The following is a 22,857-nucleotide window of genomic DNA, read 5'->3' as shown; positions in this document are numbered from 1 at the left end:
TATATATATATATATATATATATATATATATATATATATATAACTTTCAATGGAGGTCATACGAATAGTACATAATAGCAAACTACTACTTTTCTTTGAGGATTCAAGCTATACTAGTATTCCGTTCGGTAAGGGAGCACCTCATGATATTTGCGAAAGAGAAGTGAGATCCCGAGACTGAAAATAAAAAAAAATGAATCTTAATAGACAGATAGAGTTATGAAACGTACCGGATATATATTTCATGGTCCGTTAACGCATATCCTTGAACGAAGTTGGATGAGCTGTTTTTTCAGCGATTTAAAATTACATTGAGATGCGGAACTTCCTGAAAAAAAATAGTCTGGAGCAGTTGACGAATATCGAGGACACAACTATTCCTTCAGCTTCAAGCAGTACGATTAACGACTTTCATCGGATTTCCATATAAATTATATGGGATATTTTTATAACTTTCATTATGATAACTTCCATTTAGATTTGACGTACACATTAAATAAAGATTATAAGTTTGTATATAATTTCTGTGAATTATATTCGGCGTATGATTCATATGACAAATCTAATGAATATAAATAAGATTTTCATTTCAGTGTAGGGCAAAAACGATACATACACACATACGCACATACACACACACACACACACAAACACACACACACAGACATTTTGCATACTCGACGAACTGAGTCGAATGGTATATGACACTCGGCCCTCCGGGCCTCAGTTCAAACGTCGGGTTTCACAGTGATTGCATAACCTTTCTTTATGAGAAAGGCAAAAAAAAAATTTCTTCGATTCTTAAAAAAATAACCGAAATCGGTTTGTTTGACCGTCTACTGATAAAAACCATCCAATTGGAGAAGATTTGAGGTCGATTTAGAAATTTTTTAAGGTTTTTCCTCATTTTCAGTGATGGTGTACAATTTTTAACACACGTTACCCTATATTTCCGGATCCGGAAGTCGGATCCGCATGAAATTCAGGAATAACGCATGGGACCACAGGACCTTTTATTTGAATCTAAGTTTGTGAAAAGCGGTCGCGGCATCTATGAGAAAAGTTAAAACACATATTCTCCTTTTTGTGCACATTTTACTCCATAACTCTCGAACCGGAAGTCGGATCGAAATAATATTCAGGAATTTTGTATGCGACCTCAAGACCTTTCATTTGAATCTAAGTTTGTGAAAATCGGTTCAGCCATCTCTGAGAAAAGTTAGTGCACTTATTTTCACAATTTTTTGCACATTTTACCCCATAATTCCGGAACCGGAAGTCGGATCCAAATAATATTCAGGAATTTTAAATGGGACCATAAGACCTTTCATTTGAATCTAAGTTTGTGAAAATCGGTTCAGCCATCTCCGAGAAAAGTTAGTGCAAAAAAACGTTACATACGCACATACGCACATACACACACACACATACACACAGACAGTTTGTGTACTCGACGAACTGAGTCGAATGGTATATGACACTCGGCCCTCCGGGCCTCGGTTCAAAAGTCGGTTTTCACAGTGATTGCATAACCTTTCTATATGAGAAAGGCAAAACTTCCACGTACCCAGAATTCGGCCATACGTCTTGTCGATTGGAATTCTGAAGACAGTGGCGAGATTCTGTTCCCAAATTTACTACCAGAATCGTCAGATGATACATTATCAGCTTCGCCCTAGAAAATGGATATTGAACACATATTGAATTCCCTTAAAAATTGAAAGTCACCTGGAGTAGATCAAATATATTCCGAATTCCTGAAATATGGAAATACTCAGGTTATTGATGATCTGCATAAAATCCTTCTAATGGTGTGGCAAGAAAATAAACTGCCAGATGAGTGGAAACACACTGTAGTCGTACCAATTCCAAAAGTCAAATGTCCTAAAAGTATTAACGATTATAGAAGAATTTGCCTAAGCTGTACTGCGTATAAGGTCTATGCATCCTGGATATTAGAAAGGCTTCAGCAACTCATAGAACCTATTGGTCTACATCAAACCGCCTTTCTTCCAGGGCGATCTACCATTGATCATATTTTCGTATTACAACGTTTGTTACAAGAATACTGGAACTGGGGAAAGCCCTTAATTCTCATGTCTTTAGATATAGAGAAAGCCTTCGATCGTGTGTCACTTATGTCTCTACCGGCTATATTGAAAGGTATGTGTTCAGTGAAGTGCTATTCATTATTCATATACCTCATCATCCCAAAAATTTTAGGAAAAGGTGTACCGGTACATTTTATAAATCGTGTCCTTGAGTGTCTGCGCGATGAAAGGCAGCAGGTTCTTTGGAAAGGTCAACTTAGTCATATCTTCCATCGTAAGCGTGGTATTAAGCAAGGTTGCCGCTTTCGCCCTTTTTATTCAACTTGATTATTGAGGCAGTATTGGAGTCTGTGGCGGATGATATAGAGCCCTTGCGTTTAAACCAAACTAGTCGCCTGTCTCTACCTATTCTATTGGTATTCGCTGATGATATCGTTATGATTGCCGAGAAAGCTGAAGATTTAGAAAATATTCTGTCTAAGATCAAGGAGCATTTGTCATTTGTTGGCCTAAGCTTGAATGAGAACAAATGTAAGGTATTGATTCGAGACCCAAATGCTGTTCCTGTAGGAGAAATCACCATTTGTGGTAGAATATATAAAACTAACGAGCCCTTACCATATTTAGGGATTCACGTAACCCGAAACCTAGATCGACCAATGACTGTAAGGACCCGTTGCAGAAATGCCGTTCGGGTATCCAAGGCGGTGATGTCCTTTTTGCGAAATTATAAACCCTCCTGGGAAGTTGGGAGAATAATATACGAGTCCGTAATTGCCCCTGCTATGTTATATGGAACGCAGGTGGCTGTTCTGACGAAGTATAGCAGGAAATCCATCCGAGGATACGAACGGCAAATCGTTCAGGCAATAGCAGAACTCTGTCGTCAAGATAAAGGTTTTGAAATTACAAGGTCCGTTAACATGTTACTACGAAAACGTCGAATATCCAAGAGGGTCAGGATATATCAGATGAGATGGTGGGGGCATGTTCGAAGATATCCTAGATCTTATCCGCTTCGTTCTGCTGCCCGTTTGAATGCCGAAAAGCTCAGAAAATGTCGCCCTGGTTTCACTTGGTGGGACAGCATTAGTCAGAACATAGAGAGATATGGCGATTTTACATACGATGAATGGAAAACATTGTCTGAAGACCGCGAAGCGTTTCAAAAGAAACTTCTGGATTTTTATGATAAAGATGAGTCAGACAGCAGTGAATACATAATTTCTAACATCACTTGCTATCTTGTGATTGTGGTTTCTTTTCCAATTGCAGTCCCAGATGACGGTTTCTAATTGTTCCGTTTTTCCCGGATTGGTCAAAATCACTGCATCTACATGAATATATCAACGTTATGTAGTTTAGTAATAAAAAAAATACTTCCTTGTATAATGGCGTCATACGTGCAGAAAGTAAGCTTTTTTTACCGCTACAAATGTTCTCTTATTGGCACACATTCATTTGGCATGCTTGCAGCACTACTAAAATTCACTAACTAACTAGTGGGTTTCATCACAAATGTTCCAAAATATATTTAAATTAGATATTTTACTAGAGCAACCAGGCGAGAGAGTACTTCCTCTCCAGTGTTGCCAATCCTCCCTCACTTTCGAGTTTTCTGACGAGAGATACTGAAAAATTCATTGAAGCAGATTGGTCTTTCATAAATATCACCTTCCAATGCGCCCACTATAGCCAATGAGTCTGCCTTTTCATTGCCCGGAATGGAACAATACGAAGGGACCCAGACTAACGATATTAAATAAGACCGTTCAGATAAAGTTCTTAAATGTTCGCGTATTTTCCCCAGGAAATAAGGGGGATACTTTCCTGGCTTCATTGCCCGGAGAGCTTCTATTGAGCTTAGACTGTCCGTGATAATGAAGTAATGGTCTTTGGGCAAGGTCTCAATGATCTCTAGGGTGTACTGAATAGCAGCTAATTCTGCGACGTAAACTGAAGCCGGATCACTGAGTTTGTAACAAGCGGTGATGTTTTGATTGAAGATGCCGAAGCCTGTGGACCTGTTGATGTTTGATCCGTCAGTGTAAAACACTTTTTCACAGTTGACTGTTCGAAATTTGTTATAAAATATATTAGGGGCCACTCGCGGGCGCACATGATCCGGAATTCTACGAACCTCTTCTCTCATGGATGTCTCGAAAAACACAGTAGAATCAGAAGTATCCAAGAATGAGCACGGCTGGAAACAAACGAAGAAGGATTAATATTCTGAGCCATGTAATCAAAATACAAGGAAATAAAACGGGTCTGAGAATTGAGCTCGACAAGCCTTTCGAAGTTTTCAATCACCATCGGATTCATAATGTCGCATTGGATTAGCAATCGATACGAGATATCCCAGAATCGATTTTTCAACGGTAAGACGCCCGCGAGCACTTCGAGACTCATCGTGTGAGTCGACTGCATGCAACCTAAGGCAATACGCAAACAACGATACTGAATTCTTTCCAGTTTAATGAAATGGGTGTTTGCGTCGGATCGGAAGCAGAAGCATTCATATTCCATTACGGACAATATCGTTGTTTTATACAGCCTGATCAGGTCTCCTGGGTGGGCACCCCAAAAAGTACCGGTTATTGTACGAAGAAAATTGATTCTCTGCTGGCATTTTTGCTTCAGATACCTAATGTGACACCCCCAGGTGCCTTTGGAGTCGAGCTAGACCCCGAGATATTTAAATGTGAAGACCTGAGCTATGGTTCCACCCCTTAGTTGAAGCTGTAATTGTGCTCATTCTCGCTTCCTCGAAAATACAACCAGCTCAGTTTTCTCCGTAGAGAACTCGATACCCATTTGATGAGCCCATGTCGACAAGTTGTCGAGGGTATCTTGCAATAGTCCTTGGAGATCGGCAGCTTTGAGTCCTATAATAGACACAACGCTGTCGTTGGCAAGTTGTCTTAGCGTGCAAGATGTGTTGATACATTCATCAATGCTGTTTACGTAAAAGTTGTATAAAAGGGAGCTTAAGCATGAGCCGTGAGGAAGACCCATATAACTGAATCGTATTGTCGACAAATCACCATGCGCGAAATACATGTATTTCTCGGATTTCTCAGATTATACAAAAAGTTATTTAAAATCTGTGAAACACAATGCTGATGCAACTTCTCAGATATGATGTTTATGGAAACTGAATCAAAAGCCCCCTTGATGTCTAGGAAAACTGACGCCATTTGTTCTTTACGGGCAAATGCCATTTGAATTTCTGTTGAGAGCAACGCAAGACAATCGTTCGTTCCTTTGCCCCTGCGGAAGCCGAATTGTGTATCTGAAAGTAAGCCATTAGTCTTGACCCAATTGTCTAGACGAAACAGAATCATTTTTTCGAACAATTTCCGGATACAGGAAGGCATAGCAATCGGCCGATACGAATTGTGATCGGAGGCTGGTTTCCCTGGTTTTTGAATGGCAATAACTTTTTTTTAGCGAAATGGGCATACTTTTTTTTAGCGAAATCGAATATCCAGCGGTTAGAATATTCCTCGCATTCGTTTGTGGTGTTTTTGTTGCGCATTCGTCGGGCTGCGTTCCAAAGTGTGCTCATTGATGTTTCTCTCGACAATCCGTCTACGAATCGACGCCAATAACGTTTTTTGCTTTAAACAAACTTTTTATTTTAGCGTCTAATGCCGCGTAGTTTCTAAAATTATCAGGTGTTCCGTTTTTCCTAAACTCGACAAATGATAAAGTTCTCTCCGCGTTTAATTCAGAGCACTCTTTGTCCCACCACGGGTTGGGGGGACGGATGTTAGTTTTCGCGCCGGGTACACGTTTCGTCTGAGCTTGGGTCACGGTGTCGAGAATCAAGCCAGCCAAAAACGTGTACTCTTCCTCCGGAGGAAGTTCTTGTGTTGTTACTAGTTTCTCAGATATCAAATTTGCGTAGCATTTCCAATCAATATTTCGTGTGAGGTCGTACGTAACATTGATTGTCTCCGATGGTCTTAATCCGCAGGCGATTGAAATCACAATAGGTAGAGGATCTCTACCGTGGGGATCAGGGATAACCTTCCTCGTGCAGTCCAACCTTAGTGATGTCGAGCAAAGGGATAAGTCAAGCGCACTTGGACTCGCTGGTGGTGCAGGAATTCGTGTCATTTCTCCCGTATTCAAGATTGTCATATTGAAGTTGTCGCAGATATCATGGATCATAGTTGATCTGTTATCATCGTGAAGACAGTCCCATCCCGTACCGTGTGAGTTAAAGTCTCCTAAAACCAACGTCGGTGCGGGAAGGAGCTCTATGATATCACTGAGCCACCGATGCCCAACCATGGTTCTTAGGGGAATGTAGATGGAAGCAATGCAAAGGTCCTTGCCTTCGATTGTAACATGACATGCGACAACTTCAATATCTGGTATCGAAGGGAGGTTAATTCGATAGAAAGAATAGCACTTTTTGATCCCCATAAGTACTCCTCCCTAGGGATCATCTCGATCCAGACGAATATAGTTAAAATCGTGGAAATTTAAGAGTATTTCAGAAGTTAGCCAAGTTTCGCACAATGCAAATGCGTCACATTTCAGATTATTTCCTAGAAATTTGAAACGATCTATTTTTGGGATGATACTTCTTCAATTTCACTGTATAACAGTGATTGTATCCGTGACCTCGGTGGGTGACTTAGCCATCGAAAGATACGATCGCTGAAAGACGGGGCCATTTTGCAGTCAACTGCTTCAAGAATGTTTTAACTGTAGGAATAAAAGCCATTATCAGGCTTTTAATAGGCTCAGAAATATTGAAAGAAGACATGATCCAGTCCACAATATCAGAGAATTTAACAAACCCAGTAGTTGTTAAATTTTCTGACTGATCTTTAGGGACTCTCGGGGAGAGAAGATTTATTTCTTCTCTTTCTGATTGATGAGCTATGAGGGACAGCCGAAGATGTACCTTCGAGGGGGTCATCATATTCGCTCTCGTCAGTTGACAAGTAAGCGTAAGGACTTTCGGTAGGTGGCTTAGCACATTTCAACATATCCGCAAATGAACGTTTGGAATGTTGCTTGAGTGACCGCTTCATTTTATCCTTACGCAATTCGTACACGGGACAATCAGAGAGGTTATGCGGGCCCTCATTACAGTAGAGACACTTTTCAATGTCTCATCTGCAGGAGTTATCCGCATGACTCCCTCCACACTTTATACACCGGGATTTATTTCAACAATGAGATGCTGTATGTCCCAATTGTTTGCAATTGGTGCAGTTCATGACCCGCGGCACAAAAAGGCGAACAGGTAAACGAACTCTGTCCAGGAGGACGTAATTAGGCAAAGCCGAGCCAGCGAATGTCACCCGATACGAGTCCGATGAAATATAGGACTTAGTCCCATCCTCAGCGGTCGATACTGAACGCAATTGCTTGCAGTTCAGTATCTTAACGTTCTTGAGTAGGGGCCCGCCTGTCCCGTGCTTAAGAACGTCCTCGCAAGTCAGACTCGTATCGGTGATCACGCCATCTATCTCGACGAGCTGGTACGTATACGCGATACTCCCGCGTGAAATGCTCACTTTGAACGATCTCATTAGCCTTTTTTGCACTGTCTGTCTGAGGAGGTTCAATTTTTTACCATAGGCTTTGGTCCGGATGTAAACCGCGGGAGTGCAAGCCCATCGGGATAGCTTCTAATGCGCGATTTATTGCCATCAGAAGCATCCATCTGATCATCTAGGGGAAGGTCAGGCAATTTTGTATCGCCTATCATGTCACGAACTTGTGTCCGTGCGGTCAGATTCGGGATGCAAATAAAGTGGTATTCAACAACGGGAAAGTAAAGTTTTACTTAGCTTAAGCTCCGAAACGGTGAACGACTGCCAAGACCCGGTCCGAGGCAATCGGTAAATATTCCTTCCAGTAGAATGCAAAAAACCTCTTGAAAAAGCACTTATTTTCAGTCTCTCACCACACTGTCCAATGAAACGTTTTTTTATCACTATATATATATATATATATATATATATATATATATATATATATATATATATATATATATATATATATATATATATATATATATATATATATATATATATATATATATATATATATATATATATATATATATATATATATATATATATATATATATATATATATACATATATTTATCACTGTTTCTAATGTATATGTAAACGATATATACGCAGCGCACAGCGCTGGCGCTGGCTAACGGTACCACACGCAGTGCTGCTTTACACAAGCTCACAGTCGGCCTTGAGAACGGATTAATTAAAACTATCACTCGACCGCACCAATGCAGGCACAATTGAATATGGAATGACCTTGATTACGGAATAAATCAACTCAATACACGATTAAAGAAAGCCGAATTTACGTCCGATCGATCCGATATTCACGGCACGAATGATTATTAATTTCATTATTTTTATTATTAATATTATTTTTATTATTATTATTATTATTATTGTTATTATTATTATTATTATTATTATTATTATTATTATTATTGTTATTATTATTATTATTATTATTATTATTATTATTATTATTATTATTATTATTATTATTATTATTATATAATATTTTATTTAGACCAGACAGTGGTTATTTATGGGGTTAGCTGATAACCGCATTTTTATGCAATCTAGAATGCGCACTAATGTAACATGATATACTTATAAGTGCAAAGTTAATTACTGTAGTATTATTAACAAGTCCATTTTTTACCTAGGAACATTTAAACAAAGCGTATCGATAAAGCACAACGAGAAAATGGAACAAATAATTTCCTCCAACATTAAGAAAGTAGATAGTGCGCGGGACTTGCGTGAAGATTGCAATACTAATGTGTACATCAATGGTTTAGGACCGGGTCAAATACTACCAAAAGGTCAAAACCCCAAGGGGGTTGGAGAGCTTCATTTAACAATTTCATTGCAACAATCTTTATTAGAGATAAAGGTAAGCAATGTACATATCTATACTTAACGAAATAAATCACACTCTTTTTCTAATAGGTGAATGCTGCAAGAAACTTAGTTCCCCTCGGCTCTGATATAACTCCCGATACATATGTAAAATGTTATTTGAAGGACGGTGAGAAACTGAAACATAAAAAGAAAACGCGAGCTGTACAATATCCGGATCCACATTACAATCAAATACTGAAGTACTCGGCAAGTTTGTTTTCATGCAACTTTATATCGCTTACATAAATTATCATTTTCTCTTTACAGGCATCTGAGCTATTTGGACGGACATTGTTGGTAACTGTGTGGCAGAAATCTGCAGGATTCGATCACAATCAAAGTATAGGTGGCGCTGAATTATTGTTCAACGCATATAAAAAGCAAAATACAGTTGACTGGTGGTATCCATTGTTCCCAATTGAATACGTTATATCAAATCCTAATGATTTTCCATAGATATGTCATACCATGTAGTATAATAATTTGCGAGGTGGATTGTACTGTTATTTGATGTTTTAAATACAAAAGAAAAACCATGTTGTTTGGCTGTTTGAATTTTTCAAACTTAAATACTAAACCCCGCACCACATTAATAAGATAAAGGCGGGTAGGTAATGTTAGAGACATAACTGCAGTACAAAATATAACTGACACGCTTTTATCACTCAGGAATCAGAACAAATTGGCCAAATGGCACGTTCCACTTGATATTTGGAGATTTGTGCCATGCCATCAATTTGTTTTTAGCATCATTTTCTCGATATATAAGAGGGAAGGATTGGAAGGAAATGGTAAGGGTTGGACTAGGAAGGTGGGAGAAATTGACGACACAAAAACACACAAAAGCAGAAGTAAATTCAGCACCCCTAAGGGATCTAACCAGAATAGTGCAATGATGGTTGGAGAAATGCAGTAGACACTTTGACATTTTCAGATTTAAATCTGGTAGAAATGCTTTTGTCTGGGCGCAAGTTTGCAAGCTGCGCCAGTAGCTGGCATGTTTGGATGCAGCCCAAGAACGAATCTTGTGCTTTATCCAACTAGTTGAAAGTGGTGAAGCTGGTTCAGGACCAACGAAATCATTCGTTGCACCAACTCTAGCCAACTCATCAGCCCATTCATTTCCAGTAATACCAGAATGGCCGATTGTACTCCACACAGAATTGCGTAGATTTCTGCTTGGAACACAGTACAGTATCTACCAAGTGAAAGGGACTGCTCCAGCCTCATTTCACGACAGTAAACACCAGCACCAGCACGATCATACAACAGAGAACCGTCCGTATAACAAACTATGTGTTCATCAAGTTGTCGTTCCAGACAACTAGACAACCATTCCTCACGAAGAGGATAGCTCACATTGAATGTTTTGAAAGGAAAACTGCATGTGAGAGTTAGGTCACTAGGAGCGAGGTAATACTCATCCCACGTAACCATTTGATACCACAAGCGAGTGTGGATTGTAGCATAATCTAATGGGTTACTGTTCCAAAACCCTGTAACCTTAAGACGGTATGCACAAGATAATGCTTCTTGTTTTAGGAACACATGTAGTGGTTTAATGCACAGTAGCGCCTCTAGAGCAGCAGTAGGAGTTGTCGTGAATGTAACTGTCATCGCCATTAGGACCATCTTTTATAGATGATTTAGCTTTGACTGAACTGTCGCGACTTCTCCTTTCTGCCACCATACAAGACATCCATATGCTAAAATTGGTCTAACAATAGTTGTGTAGATCCAATAAATGCATCTGGGTTTGAGTCCCCATGATTTTCTAAAAGCTCGTTTGCATTGGCCGAAAGCCTTGCAAGCTCTTTTAATCCTGAAGTCAATGTGAGCAGACCAATTCAGTTTTGAATCAAAAATAACCCCGACTTATTTAACATGATCGACCACAGTGACCTCTGAACCAAAGAACTGTAACGGACGAGCTCCTGTGATTATCCTACGATGAGTGAGAAGCACCATTGATGTTTTACCCGGATTTACAGATAATCCAACCTGACAACACCATTCCTCAGCATATAGCAGGGCTTCCTGCATTAAATCAAAGAGAGTGTTAATGCTTATACCGGTCATCAATATATGATAATCGTCGGCAAAACCTTAAGTCGGTAATCCATCAGCGACTAGGTTCCATAAAAAAGGGGATAGTACACAACCTTGAGGACACCCACAGACACTCAATTTGACAAATATTTCCTGCCAGGTTCTTGGAACATATCCTGTCGCAAGACTTAAAGTAAGTATTTTCTTCACAACATGTTTGAAATGTTCACACCCTTTCTTCAGTACCACTGGGAAAACTACATCCTTTCCAGGAGACTTGTACGGAGCAAAACTCTCAACTGCCCATTTGACCGATTCAATCGTCACAACGCTTCGGTCAAGGGCCCAAGAATCGTAACTACCTTAAAAAGTCTCGGGAAGAGATGTCGGTGATGTATCCATACATCCTGGAAAGTGAGTGTTAAAAAGATAGTGAAGTACCTTCATCAGACAAGTGTTCACCATCTGAAGCTCTCAAGAAACTGACATTAAAGTCCTTAGACTTCGAAAGTAACTTATATAATCTGCTAGCCTCGTTGAGACTAGAGACATTTGTGCAGAGGCTTTTCCAACCACTGAGCGAAGACGATCTAAGAGCATTTCAAGGAGTTCCTCTAGTAGCTCGCACAATCTGAAATGGACAAGCCTCTTCATATGCTGCAACTATGAGTGAGTTTGTCTCGTCGACAACATTTTCCAAATCAATTGGAGTTTCAATTGTTGGTTGGTATCCGTAAAATCTAGTCCCCAAGCCCGCTTCATAGAGGTTCCAGTTAGTAGATTTGGGATTACGATATGTGATAATATCAAATTTAACGTTTGAATGATCAAAGAATATGTACTTATGATCAGACAACGAAGGTTCGATCTCATCGGAGACGAGCCAATTCACCAACTCATGTGCAATTCTTACAGAGCCGAGAGTTACGTCCAAAACCTCCTCTCTTCCAGATCTCGCAAAAGTTGGACGGTTTCCTGCATTGACTATGTGCAGGTTTGTACTCCTCACAAATTCCATCATATCAGAACCTCTCAAATTTATATCGGTGCTGCCCCAAATGATATGGTGAGCATTTATGTCACTGCCGATTACAAGCGGTAAATCACTTTTGCAGCAGTATGATACAACCTTTTTGAATTCATCGCTTGGCGAAGGTTTGTTATGCGGCAAATATGCTGAACAATAGAAATATTTTTTGTCGATGCCATCAGTAGTCATACCAACTGTGACAGCACAAATATCCCGAGTTGTGAGCTCCGATATGAGAGAAACATCGAGAGCGCTAATTGCAAGTATACATGCTCGAGGCATTTCTCGTGGATTAGTCATACCGTTCTTGTTGAAGGCAACAAAGACTGGGTTTAACAATTTTCCAACGTAGAAGGTTCCCTTTTGGAAATATGGTTCTTGAACCAAAGCTATAGATGCTATACCTTCTTGGAGAAGTCTGGATAGATTTATAGTTACTGTACGTTTATGGATTTGTGCTACTCTAACCATTATCAATTAGAGTAATGAACACTCCATCTCCAGCACTTATCGTTCGACAAATAGAAGAAACCAAATATATTGGCTTACAATTCCCTATAGCGAACAATGTAAGGATTTTTTTAAATGTTTTAATCATTTAAATCCCACGAGTTGCGAAAAAAACAAGTCGTCCACTGTGCCAGAGCTTCGCTTAACACAGTGAGGGAAAACCTCAAGATATTCCGTTCACGACTGCATTATTTAATCTCCTGCAGCCATTCAGTCATCGGCACGGAAATACACCTTGACTTAAGAGTTCCTATTTTTGTTGCCTTTTACAACATGGAACAGGAAACCAGTGGATCAATTCTTCTTAGAAATTAATTCCGCTGGATGCCACACGGCTTACCTGTTTGGTGGACTTATACCAACGGTACATGTGGACCGTAGTGTTATTCTTAGCCAGTTGGGAAACCGCTACCCACACTACACGGCTATCTAGGCTGCTCAGAGAGGGAAGTTGACATTGATGGTCAACTTTCACGGATGGCCGAGCAGCCAACTGTTGGTAACTGTGTGCAGAAATCGGCAGGATTCGATCACAATCAAAGTATAGGTAGCGCTGAATTATTGTTCAACGCGTATAAAAAGCAAAATACAGTTTTTTTATTCAATCATATAATATAATATTAAGGCACAATGCTTAAGCTCTAAGATGCCAAGGATATTTACTAATCTTAATTATCGTCTAACTTAAAACTAGAATAGTATCATTATGTAATGTAGTATCGGAGTCGCGGATTCACAAGAATTCAGCTTTCAGCTGGCGATCGATAGTGGCCGGTGAATTGAATTTAGGATGAGATGATTCCAGATGGCGATGGTAATTTTCTATGTTGGCCGCATTCTTCGGTCCGTGAGGGTCCGCGGGAAACACCCCCAGGCTACGAAGGCCCGGCGGGTGTCCCGCATTCTGATGATCGAATGAAGCGGTCTTCCGGTGATGGTGATGTTACGGAGGAGAATGAAAAAAAAGTAAATGTTGTGGGAAACGGGGTAAAAAGGGGGTGTGGGAACAAAATGTTTGAAAACGACAGAGATCTAATTAGTTGCAATCGAGATGGTGAAGAAACAGGGAAGGGGGAACGAAAAAGTTAGTGACAAAAGATCTTGTTAGTTCCAATGAAGATGGAGGACAGGGATGGGGATCGAGAGAATCGGGCGGATGTTAGTGTCGAACCTATAGGTGGAGACTATATTTTCTGAGCGAGGAATAACACATTACACTTGTGTATCAATGTGTTTAAGGTACTGGTATATGAGAAGCATATATGAACTATCCCGACTCGCCAACACATCCCGAACCGGCACCTCAGGCGGTCTACCTCGGGCCCTGAGGGATTCCAGTAGCTTCGACCTGGCGTCGCGATACACTACGCACGACCACACGACATGCTCGATGTCCTGATAACCGTCGCCACAGGTGCAGAGCCCGTTCTCCACGATCCCGATACGCCGGAGATGTGCGTTGAATGTATAGTGATTTGACATGAGCCGTGGCATAACGCGAATGAAATCACGACTCACGTTCATGCCCTTGAATCAAGTTTTTGTCGATAACTTAGGGATAATGGAGTGTAGCCATCATCCCAGTTCGTCATTCGGCCATGAAGTTTGCCAACTTTCGAGAGTTTTCTGACGAGAGATACTGAAAAATTCATTGAAGCAGATTGGTCTATCATAAATATCACCTTCCAATGCGCCCATTTTAGCCAGTGAGTCAGCCTTTTCATTGCCCGGAATGGAATAATCCGAAGGGACCCAGACTAACGATATTATATAAGACCGTTCAGCTAAAGTTCGCAAGTGTTCCCGTATTTTCCCCAGGAAATATGGGGGATACTTTCCTGGCTTCAATGCCCGGAGAGCTTCCATTGAGCGTAGACTGTCCGCGACAATGAAGTAATGGTCTTTGGGCAAGGTTTCAATGATCTCGAGAGTGTACTGAATAGCAGCTAATTCTGCGACGTAAACTGAAGCCGGATCACTGAGTTTGTAACAAGCGGTGATGTTCTGATGAAGATACCGAAGCCTGTGGACTTGTTGATATTTGATCCGTCAGTATAAAATATATTTTCACAGTTGACTGTTCTAAATTTGTTATTAAAGATATTAGCGGAAACTTGAGGAAGTACGTGGTCCGGAATTCCACAAAACTCCTCCTTTATGGATGTGTCGAAAAACACATTAGAATCAAAGGTATCCATGAAATGAGCACGGTTCGAAACAAACGAAGAAGGATTAATATTCTGAGCCATGTAATCAAAATACAAGGACATAAAACGGGCTTGAGAGTTAAGCTCAACTTACCTTTCGAAGTTTTCAATCACCAGAGGATTCAAAATGTCGCATCGAATGAGCAAATGATATGAGAGATCCCAGAACCGGTTTTTCAATAGAAGGACGCCCGCCAGCACTTCGAGGCTCATCGCATGAGTCGATTGCATGCAACCCAAAGCAATACGCAAACAACGATACTGAATTCTTTCCAACTTGATGAAACGAGTGTTCACCACGGATCGGCAGCAGAAGAATCCGTATTCCATCACGGACAATATCGTTGTTTGATACAACCTGATCAGGTCTCCTGGGTGGCCCCCACCATGATCCAGTTATTGTATGAAGAAAGTTGATTCTCTGCTGGCATTTTTGTTTCAGATACCGAATGTGACATCCCCAGGTGCCTTTGGAGTCGAACCAGACCCCGAGATATTTAAATGTGAAGACCTGAGCTATGGTTTCACCCCTTACTTGAAGCTGTAATTGTGCTGGTTCTCGCTTCCTCGAAAATACAACCAGCTCAGTTTACTCCGTAGAGAACTCGATACCCGTCTGAAGAGCCCATGATGATAAGTTGTCGAGAGTATCTTGTAATGGTCCTTGGAGATCGGCAGCTCCTATAATAGACACAACGCTGTCGTCGGCAAGTTGTCTTAGCGTGCAAGATGTGTTGATATATTCATCGATATTACTTACGTAAAAATTGTATAAAATGGGGCTTAAGAATGAGCCCTGAGGAAGACCCATATAGCTGAATAGTATTGTCGACAAATTACCATGCGCGAAGTACATGTTTTTCTCAGACAATAGATTATGTAAAAAGTTGTTCAAAACTGGCGAAAGACCATGCTGATGCAGCTTCTCAGAAAGGATATTTATAGAAACTGAGTCAAAAGCCCCCTTAATGTCTAGGAAAACTGACGCCATTTGTTCTTTACGAGCAAATGCCATTTAAATTTCTGTTGAGAGCAACGCAAGACAATCGTTCGTTCCTTTGCCCCTGCGGAAGCCGAATTGTGTATCTGAAAGTAAGCCATTAGTTTCGACCCAATTGTCTAGACGGAAAAGAATCATTTTTTCGAACAACTTGCGGATACAGGAAAGCATAGCAATTGGCCGATACGAATTGTGATCGGAGGCTGGTTTCCCTTGTTTTTGAATGGCAATAACTCCTACTTGTCTCCAGTCGTGTGGGACAATATTACCCGTGTGGAACTTGTTGAATAAATTCAGCAAACGCCTTTTGGCGGGGTCAGGCAGATTTTTCAACAAATTGAATTTTATTCTGTCTAGTCCCGGGGCTTTATTGTTACATAACAAAAGTGAAAGTTAGAGCTCTACCATCGAAATTGGTGATTCGTTTGTATTTGGTGTCGCGGTGCAAGTGATCTTCTGTTCCGGAACAGAGTCTGGGCATACTTTTTTAGCGAAATCGAATATCCAGCGGTTGGAGTATTCCTCGCTTCCATCCGCGGTGTTATGATTGCGCATTCGTCGGGCTGTGTTCCAAAGAGTGCTCATAGACGCTTCTTTCGTTAAGCCGTCTATAAACCGAAGCCTTTAACCGCGTTTCTTGGCCCTGATCAAGATCTTTGTTTTAACGTCTAACGTCGCGAAATTCCGGTAATTATCAGGTGTTCCATTTTTTTTGAATATTTTTATACGGCTCTCTCCGAGCTTGAATCGCAGTAGCGAGAATCAAGCCAGCCAAAAATGCGTACTCTTCCTCCGGAGGAAGTTGTTGAGTTCTTTCAAGTTTCTCAGATATCTAGGTCGCATAACTATTCCAATCAATATTTCGTGTAAGGTCATACGAAACATTGATTGTCTTCGATGGTTTTGAGCCGCTGGTGATTGATATTACGATCGGTAGATGATCACTACCGTGGGGATCGGGAATTACCTCCCACGTGCAATCCAACCGTAGCGATGTCGAGCAAAGGGATAAATAGAGCGCACTTGGTCTTGCTGGTGGTGCAGGAATCCGTGTCATTTCTATTCAAGATTGTCATATTGAAGTTGTCGCAAATATCATGGATCATAGCTGATCTGTTATCGTCGTGAAGACAGCCCCATCCCGTACCGTGTGAGTTAAAATCCCCTAAAATCAACGTCGGTGCGGGAAGGAGCTCTATGATATTACTGAGCCGCCGATGCTCAACCAAGGTTCTTAGGGGAATGTAGATGGAAGCAATGCAAAGGTCCTTGCCTTTGATTGTAACATGACATGCGACAACTTCAATACCTGGTATCGAGGGGAGGTTAATTCGATAAAAAGAATAGCACTTTTTGATCCCCGAAAGTACTCCTCCCTCTACGGAGGATCTCTCGATCCAGGCGAATAATGTTAAAATCGTGGAAGTGCGTCACATTTCAGATTATTTACCAGAAATTTAAAAGAATCTATTTTTGGGATGATACTTCTCCAATTCCACTGTAAAACAGTGATTAGATCCGTGACCTCGGTGGATGATTTAGCCATCGAATGATACAATCGCTGAGAAAAGGGGCCAATTTGCAGTCAACTGCTTCAAATATGGTTTTACTGTTGGCATGAAAGCAATTAAAATGCTTCTAAGAGGGTCTGAAATATTGAAAGTTGAAAAATCCAGTCCACAACATCAGAGAACTTGATAAGTCCAGGATCTAGTTGGTTCTCTGGTAGATTTTCTGGGACGCTTGGGTATTTTGTAGTCCCGAGAATTCGTGGGAATTCCTTTTCGGAATTGAGTTTGCCGAGACTAGGAGCTTTTTGCTTCGGTGTTGTGTCCCGATTCCCGATAGCTGTAACTTTTCGAAGCCCTTCGGAAGACACCTTCGAACCCTTACTAGGTAGCTTATGAGAGGATTTATTTATTCTTTTCCTGCAGCTATGAGGGACCGCCGAAGATGGACCTTCCAAAGGGGTTGTCAGAATCGCTCTCGTCAGTTGACAAGCAGGCATATGGGCTCGTTGTCTGTTTAGGAGGGGTGGCACTTCCAAGCATCTCGGCGAAGGATCGCTTGGAGTGCTCCTTTAGGGAACGCTTCATGCGATCATCTCGCAATTTGTAAGCGGGACAATCAGAGAGGTCATGCGGACCCTCCTTCAGGAATCAGGAATCAGAACAAATTGGCTCAAATGGCACGTTCCCCTTGATATTTGGAGATTTGTGCCTTGCCATCAATTTGTTTTTAGCATCATTTTCCCGATATATAAGAGGGAAGGATTGAAAGGAAATGGTAAGGGTTGGACTAGGAGGATGGGAAAAATTGACGACACAAAAACACATAAAAGCAGAAGTAAATTCTGCACCCCTAAGGGATGCTGAACAATCTGCTGAGGATCACATTTAGTGGAAGCAGAAGTAAATTCTGAACCTCTACGAGGTCCCGAACAGTCTGCTGTTAATAAAATCTCCAACCCCCGGGAGGATTTAGAGATCTTACAAAAGCGACACCATTCTGCACTCCCGGAAGAATGCAGAACGATTCGCAGTATGTACGAGGAGAAGTAAATTCGGTACCCCCTAAAGGATGCCAAACAATCTGCCAAACCCTATTTAAGGTGAATACAGAAGGGATTCATTCACTCCAGGAAGAACGATGAACCCTTCTGTGTATAGCTCCTTACCACATTGGGAAAGAAACGAGAGGATATCCTTCAATTTTAGCTCCGCATACACAGACTCAACCATGTATGGAGAACCAAAAACGCGAATACGTAGCTGCGTCAATACGGGACAGTTACATATCAGATGATATGAAGTACCATAATCGCATTCACACAAATCACACGAATAATACTCAGCACGTTGAATAGTAGCCATGTGATAATTGAGTTTGCAATGTCCAGTCAGAGCTCTGACCAGAATACTGCAATGATGCTTGGAGAAATGCAGTAGACACTTTGACATTTTCAGATTTAAGTCTGGTAGAAATGCTTTTGTCTGAGCGCAAGTTTGCAAGCTGCGCCAGTAGCTGGCATGTTTGGATGCAGCCCAAGAACGAATCTTGTGCTTTATCCAACTAGTTGAAAGTGGTAAAGCTGGTTCAGGACCAACGAAATCATTCGTTGCACCAGCTCTAGCCAACTCATCAGCCCATTCATTTCCAGTAATACCAGAATGGCCGGGTACCCAATTTGAGTTCGACACGTGATCACTAGATTCGACCGTGAGTCATTCGAACTGAGTGCTTTTAAGGCTGCCTGACTGTCGGAACAAAAATAAATACGTTTACCACAGATCCTCTGCTGAAGTGCCGATTGTACTCCACACAGAATTGCGTAGATTTCTGCTTGGAACACAGTACAGTATCTACCAAGTGAAAGAGACTGCGCCAGCCTCATTTCACGACAGTAGACACCAGCTCCAGCACGACCATTCAACAGAGAACCGTCTGTATAACAAACTATGTGTTCATCAAGTTGTCGTTCCAGACAACCAGACAACCATTCCTCACGAAGAGGATAGCTCACATTGAATGTTTTGAAAGGAAAACTGCACGTGAGAGTTAGGTCACTAGGAGCGAGTAAATACTCATCCCACGTAACCACTTGAGACCACAAGCGAGTGTGGCTGGTAGCATAATCTAATGGGTTACTGTTCCAAAGCCCTGTAACCTTAAGACGGTATGCACAAGATAATGCTTCTTGTTTTAGGAATACATGTAGTGGTTTAATGCACAGTAGCGCCTCTAGAGCAGCAGTAGGAGTTGTCGTGAATGCTCCTGTCATCGCCATTAGGACCATCCTGTGGATATGATTTAGCTTTGACTGAACTGTCGCGACTTCTCCTTTCTGCCACCATACAAGACATCCATATGCTAAAATTGGTCTAACAATAGTTGTGTAGATCCAATGAATATATCTGGGTTTGAGTCCCCATGATTTTCCAAAAGCTCGTCTGCATTGGCCGAAAGCCATGCAAGCTCTATTAATCCTGAAATCAATGTGAGCAGACCAATTCAGTTTTGAGTCAAGAATAACCCCGACGTATTTAACTTGATCGACCACAGTAACCTCTGAACCTCTGAACTGTAACGGACGAGCTCCTGCGATTATCCTACGATGAGTGAGAAGCACCATTGATGTTTTGCCCGGATTTACAGATAATCCAACCTGACAACACCATTGTTCAACAGATCGCAGGGCTTGTTGCATTAAATCAAAGAGAGTGTTAATGCTTATATCGGTCATCAATATATGATAATCGTCGGCAGAACCATAAGTCGGAAATCCAAGGTTATTAAGTTTCCTTAACAAACCATCAGCGACTAGGTTCCATAAAAGTGGGGATAGTACACCACCTTGAGGACACCCACAGACACTCAGCTTTTTAATCTCTGCTTGCAGAAGCGATGAACAAAGAAGTCGATTGCTAAGCATTGCGTGTATCCAATTTGTGATACTTGAAGGTATGCCATGACCACGGGCTGCTTCCAGAATTGAATTGACAGACACGTTATCAAAGGCACCTTCAATATCTAGGAAAACTCCCAAGCAAGATTGCTTTTGTGAGAAAGCTTTTTTAATATTGTACATAACATCATGTAACAGGGTTGTAGTGGACTTTCCACGCTGGTAAGCATGTTGCATTCCATGTAGCGGAAGCACGCCCAGACTAACATTCCTGATATAGTGATCGACTATGCGTTCCACTGTTTTAAGAAGAAATGAGCTAAGACTGATGGGCCTGAAACTCTTCGCTTCCTCATAAGTGTCGCGACCGCCTTTGGGAATAAATTTGACAATTATTTCCTGCCAGGCTCTTGGAATATATCCAGTCGCAAGACTAAAAGTAAGCATTTTCTTCAAAACATGTTTAAAATGTTCATACCCTTTCTGCAGTAACACTGGGAAAACTCCATCCTTTCCAGGAGACTTGTACGGAGCAAAACTCTCAACTGCCCATTTGACCGATTCAATCGTCACAACGCTTCGAGCAAGGGCCCAAGAATCGTAACTACCTGAAAAAGTCTCGGGAAGAGCTGTCGGTGATGGATCCATACATCCAGGAAAGTGAGTGTTAAAAAGATAGTGAAGTACATCACCTTCTTCAGACAAGTGTTCACCATCTGAAGTTCTTAAGAAACTGACATTGAAGTCCTTAGACTTCGAAAGTAACTTATTTAAACTGCTAGCCTCATTGAGACTAGAGACATTTGTGCAGAGGCTTTTCCAACCACTGAGCGAAGACGATCGAAGAGCATTTTTGTAAGCCCTTCGAGCCGACACGAATGCCCCCGACCCATCTCTGCGTCGGTGGTTCCAAGCTCTTCTGCATAGTTTCCTTAGTCTAGCAAGTTCAGCATTCCACCAAGGAGTTCCTCTAGTAGCTCGCACAATCCGAAGTGGACAAGCCTCTTCATATGCTGCAACTATGAGTGAATTTGTCTCGTCGACAACATTTTCCAAATCAATTGGGGTTTCAATTGTTGGTTGGTGCCCGTTAAATCTGGTCGCCAAGCCCTCTTCATAGAGGTTCCAGTTTGTAGATTTGGGATTACGATATGTGATAATATCAAATTTAACGTTTGAATGATCAAAGAATATGTACTTATGATCAGACAACGAAGGTTCGAGCTCATCGGAGACGAGCCAATTCACCAACTCATGCGCAATTCTTTCAGAGCAGAGAGTTACGTCCAAAACCTCCTCTCTTCCAGATCTCGCAAAAGTTGGACGGTTTCCTGCATTGACTATGTGCAGGTTTGTGCTGCTCACAAATTCCATCATATCAGAGCCTCTCGAATTTATATCTGTGCTGCCTCAAATGATATGGTGAGCATTTATGTCACTGCCGATTACAAGCGGTAAATCACTCTTGCAGCAGTATGATACAACCTTTTTGAAGTCATTGCTTGGCGAAGGTTTGTTATGCGGTAAATATGCCGAACAATAGACATATTTCCTGTCTATGCCATCAATAGTCATACCAACTGTGACAGCACAAATATCCCGAGTTGTGAGCTCCGATATGAGAGAAACATCGAGAGCACTATTTGCAAGTATGCATGCTCGAGGCATTTCACGTGGATTAGTCATACCGGTCTTGTTGAAGGCAACAAAGACTGGGTTTAACAATTTTCCAACGTAGAAGGTTCCCTTTTGAAAATATGGTTCTTGAACCAAAGCTATAGAAGCTTTACCTTCTTGCAGAAGTCTGGATAGATTCATAGTTGCTGTACGTTTATGCTGAAGATTGATTTGTGCCACTCTAGCCATTATCAATTAGAGTAACGAACATTTCACTTCCAGCACTAACCGTACAACAACTACAAGAAACCAAATATATTGGCTTATAATCGCCTATAGCGAACCATGTAAGGATTTTTTTAAATGTTTTAATCATTTAAATCCCACGAGTTGCGAAAAAACAAGTCGTCCACTGTGCCAGAGCTTCGCTTAACACAGTAAGGGAAAATCCCAAGATATTCCGTTCACGACTGCATTGTTTAACCTCCTGCAGCCATTCAGCCATCGGCACGGAAATACACCTTGACTTAGGAGTTCCTATTTTTGTGGCCTTTCACAACATGGAACAGGAAACCAGTGGATCAATTCTTGGTAAAAAAATAATTCCGCCGGATGCCACACGGCTTACCTGTTTGGTGGACTTATACCACCGGTATAGGCGGACCGTAGCGTTATTCTTAGCCAGTTGGGAAACCGCTACCGACACTACACGACTATCTAGGCTGCTCAGAGAGGGAAGTTGACATTGATGGTCAACTTCCATGGATGGCCGAGCAGCCGGATTGTCATGCGGACCCTCCTTACAGTAGAGACACTTTTCAGCATCCTTACCGCAAGAGCCGTCCGCATGAGCTTCCCCACAGTTAGCACAACGTTGCTTATTGCTGCAATGGGTAACTGTATGCCTCAGTTGTTTGCAATTAGTACAATTCATTACTCGGGGTACGAATAGGCGAACAGGCAAACGTACCCGGTCCAAGAGGATGTAGTTGAGCAAAGCAGAGCCGACGAAGGTCACACGATAAT

General features: G+C 41.4%; 1 protein-coding gene across 11 annotated transcripts in view; it reads left to right on the top strand.

Annotated features, from left to right (window-relative positions):
• The window catches only part of LOC131430107 (regulating synaptic membrane exocytosis protein 2), a 1,567,561-nt gene extending 1,558,010 nt beyond the window's left edge, over window positions 1-9,551 (top strand). For 9 of the 11 annotated variants that reach the window (XM_058594797.1, XM_058594802.1, XM_058594793.1 and 6 more), the window contains 3 exons: window positions 8,776-9,005; window positions 9,062-9,220; window positions 9,281-9,551. In XM_058594797.1, coding sequence (XP_058450780.1) covers window positions 8,776-9,005; window positions 9,062-9,220; window positions 9,281-9,469 — 578 coding nt within the window. In that variant the 3' untranslated portion in view covers window positions 9,470-9,551. Of the gene's footprint in view, window positions 1-8,775; window positions 9,006-9,061; window positions 9,225-9,280 lie in introns of those variants that run through there. The other 2 variants (XM_058594800.1, XR_009229486.1) reach the window with 2 other exon arrangements.
• The last annotated feature ends 13,306 nt before the right edge of the window (window positions 9,552-22,857 follow it).

The sequence above is a fragment of the Malaya genurostris genome, chromosome 2 (genome assembly GCF_030247185.1).
Source record: "Malaya genurostris strain Urasoe2022 chromosome 2, Malgen_1.1, whole genome shotgun sequence".
NCBI lineage: Eukaryota > Metazoa > Arthropoda > Insecta > Diptera > Culicidae > Malaya > Malaya genurostris.
This window is presented reverse-complemented; position numbering and strand designations above follow the sequence as displayed.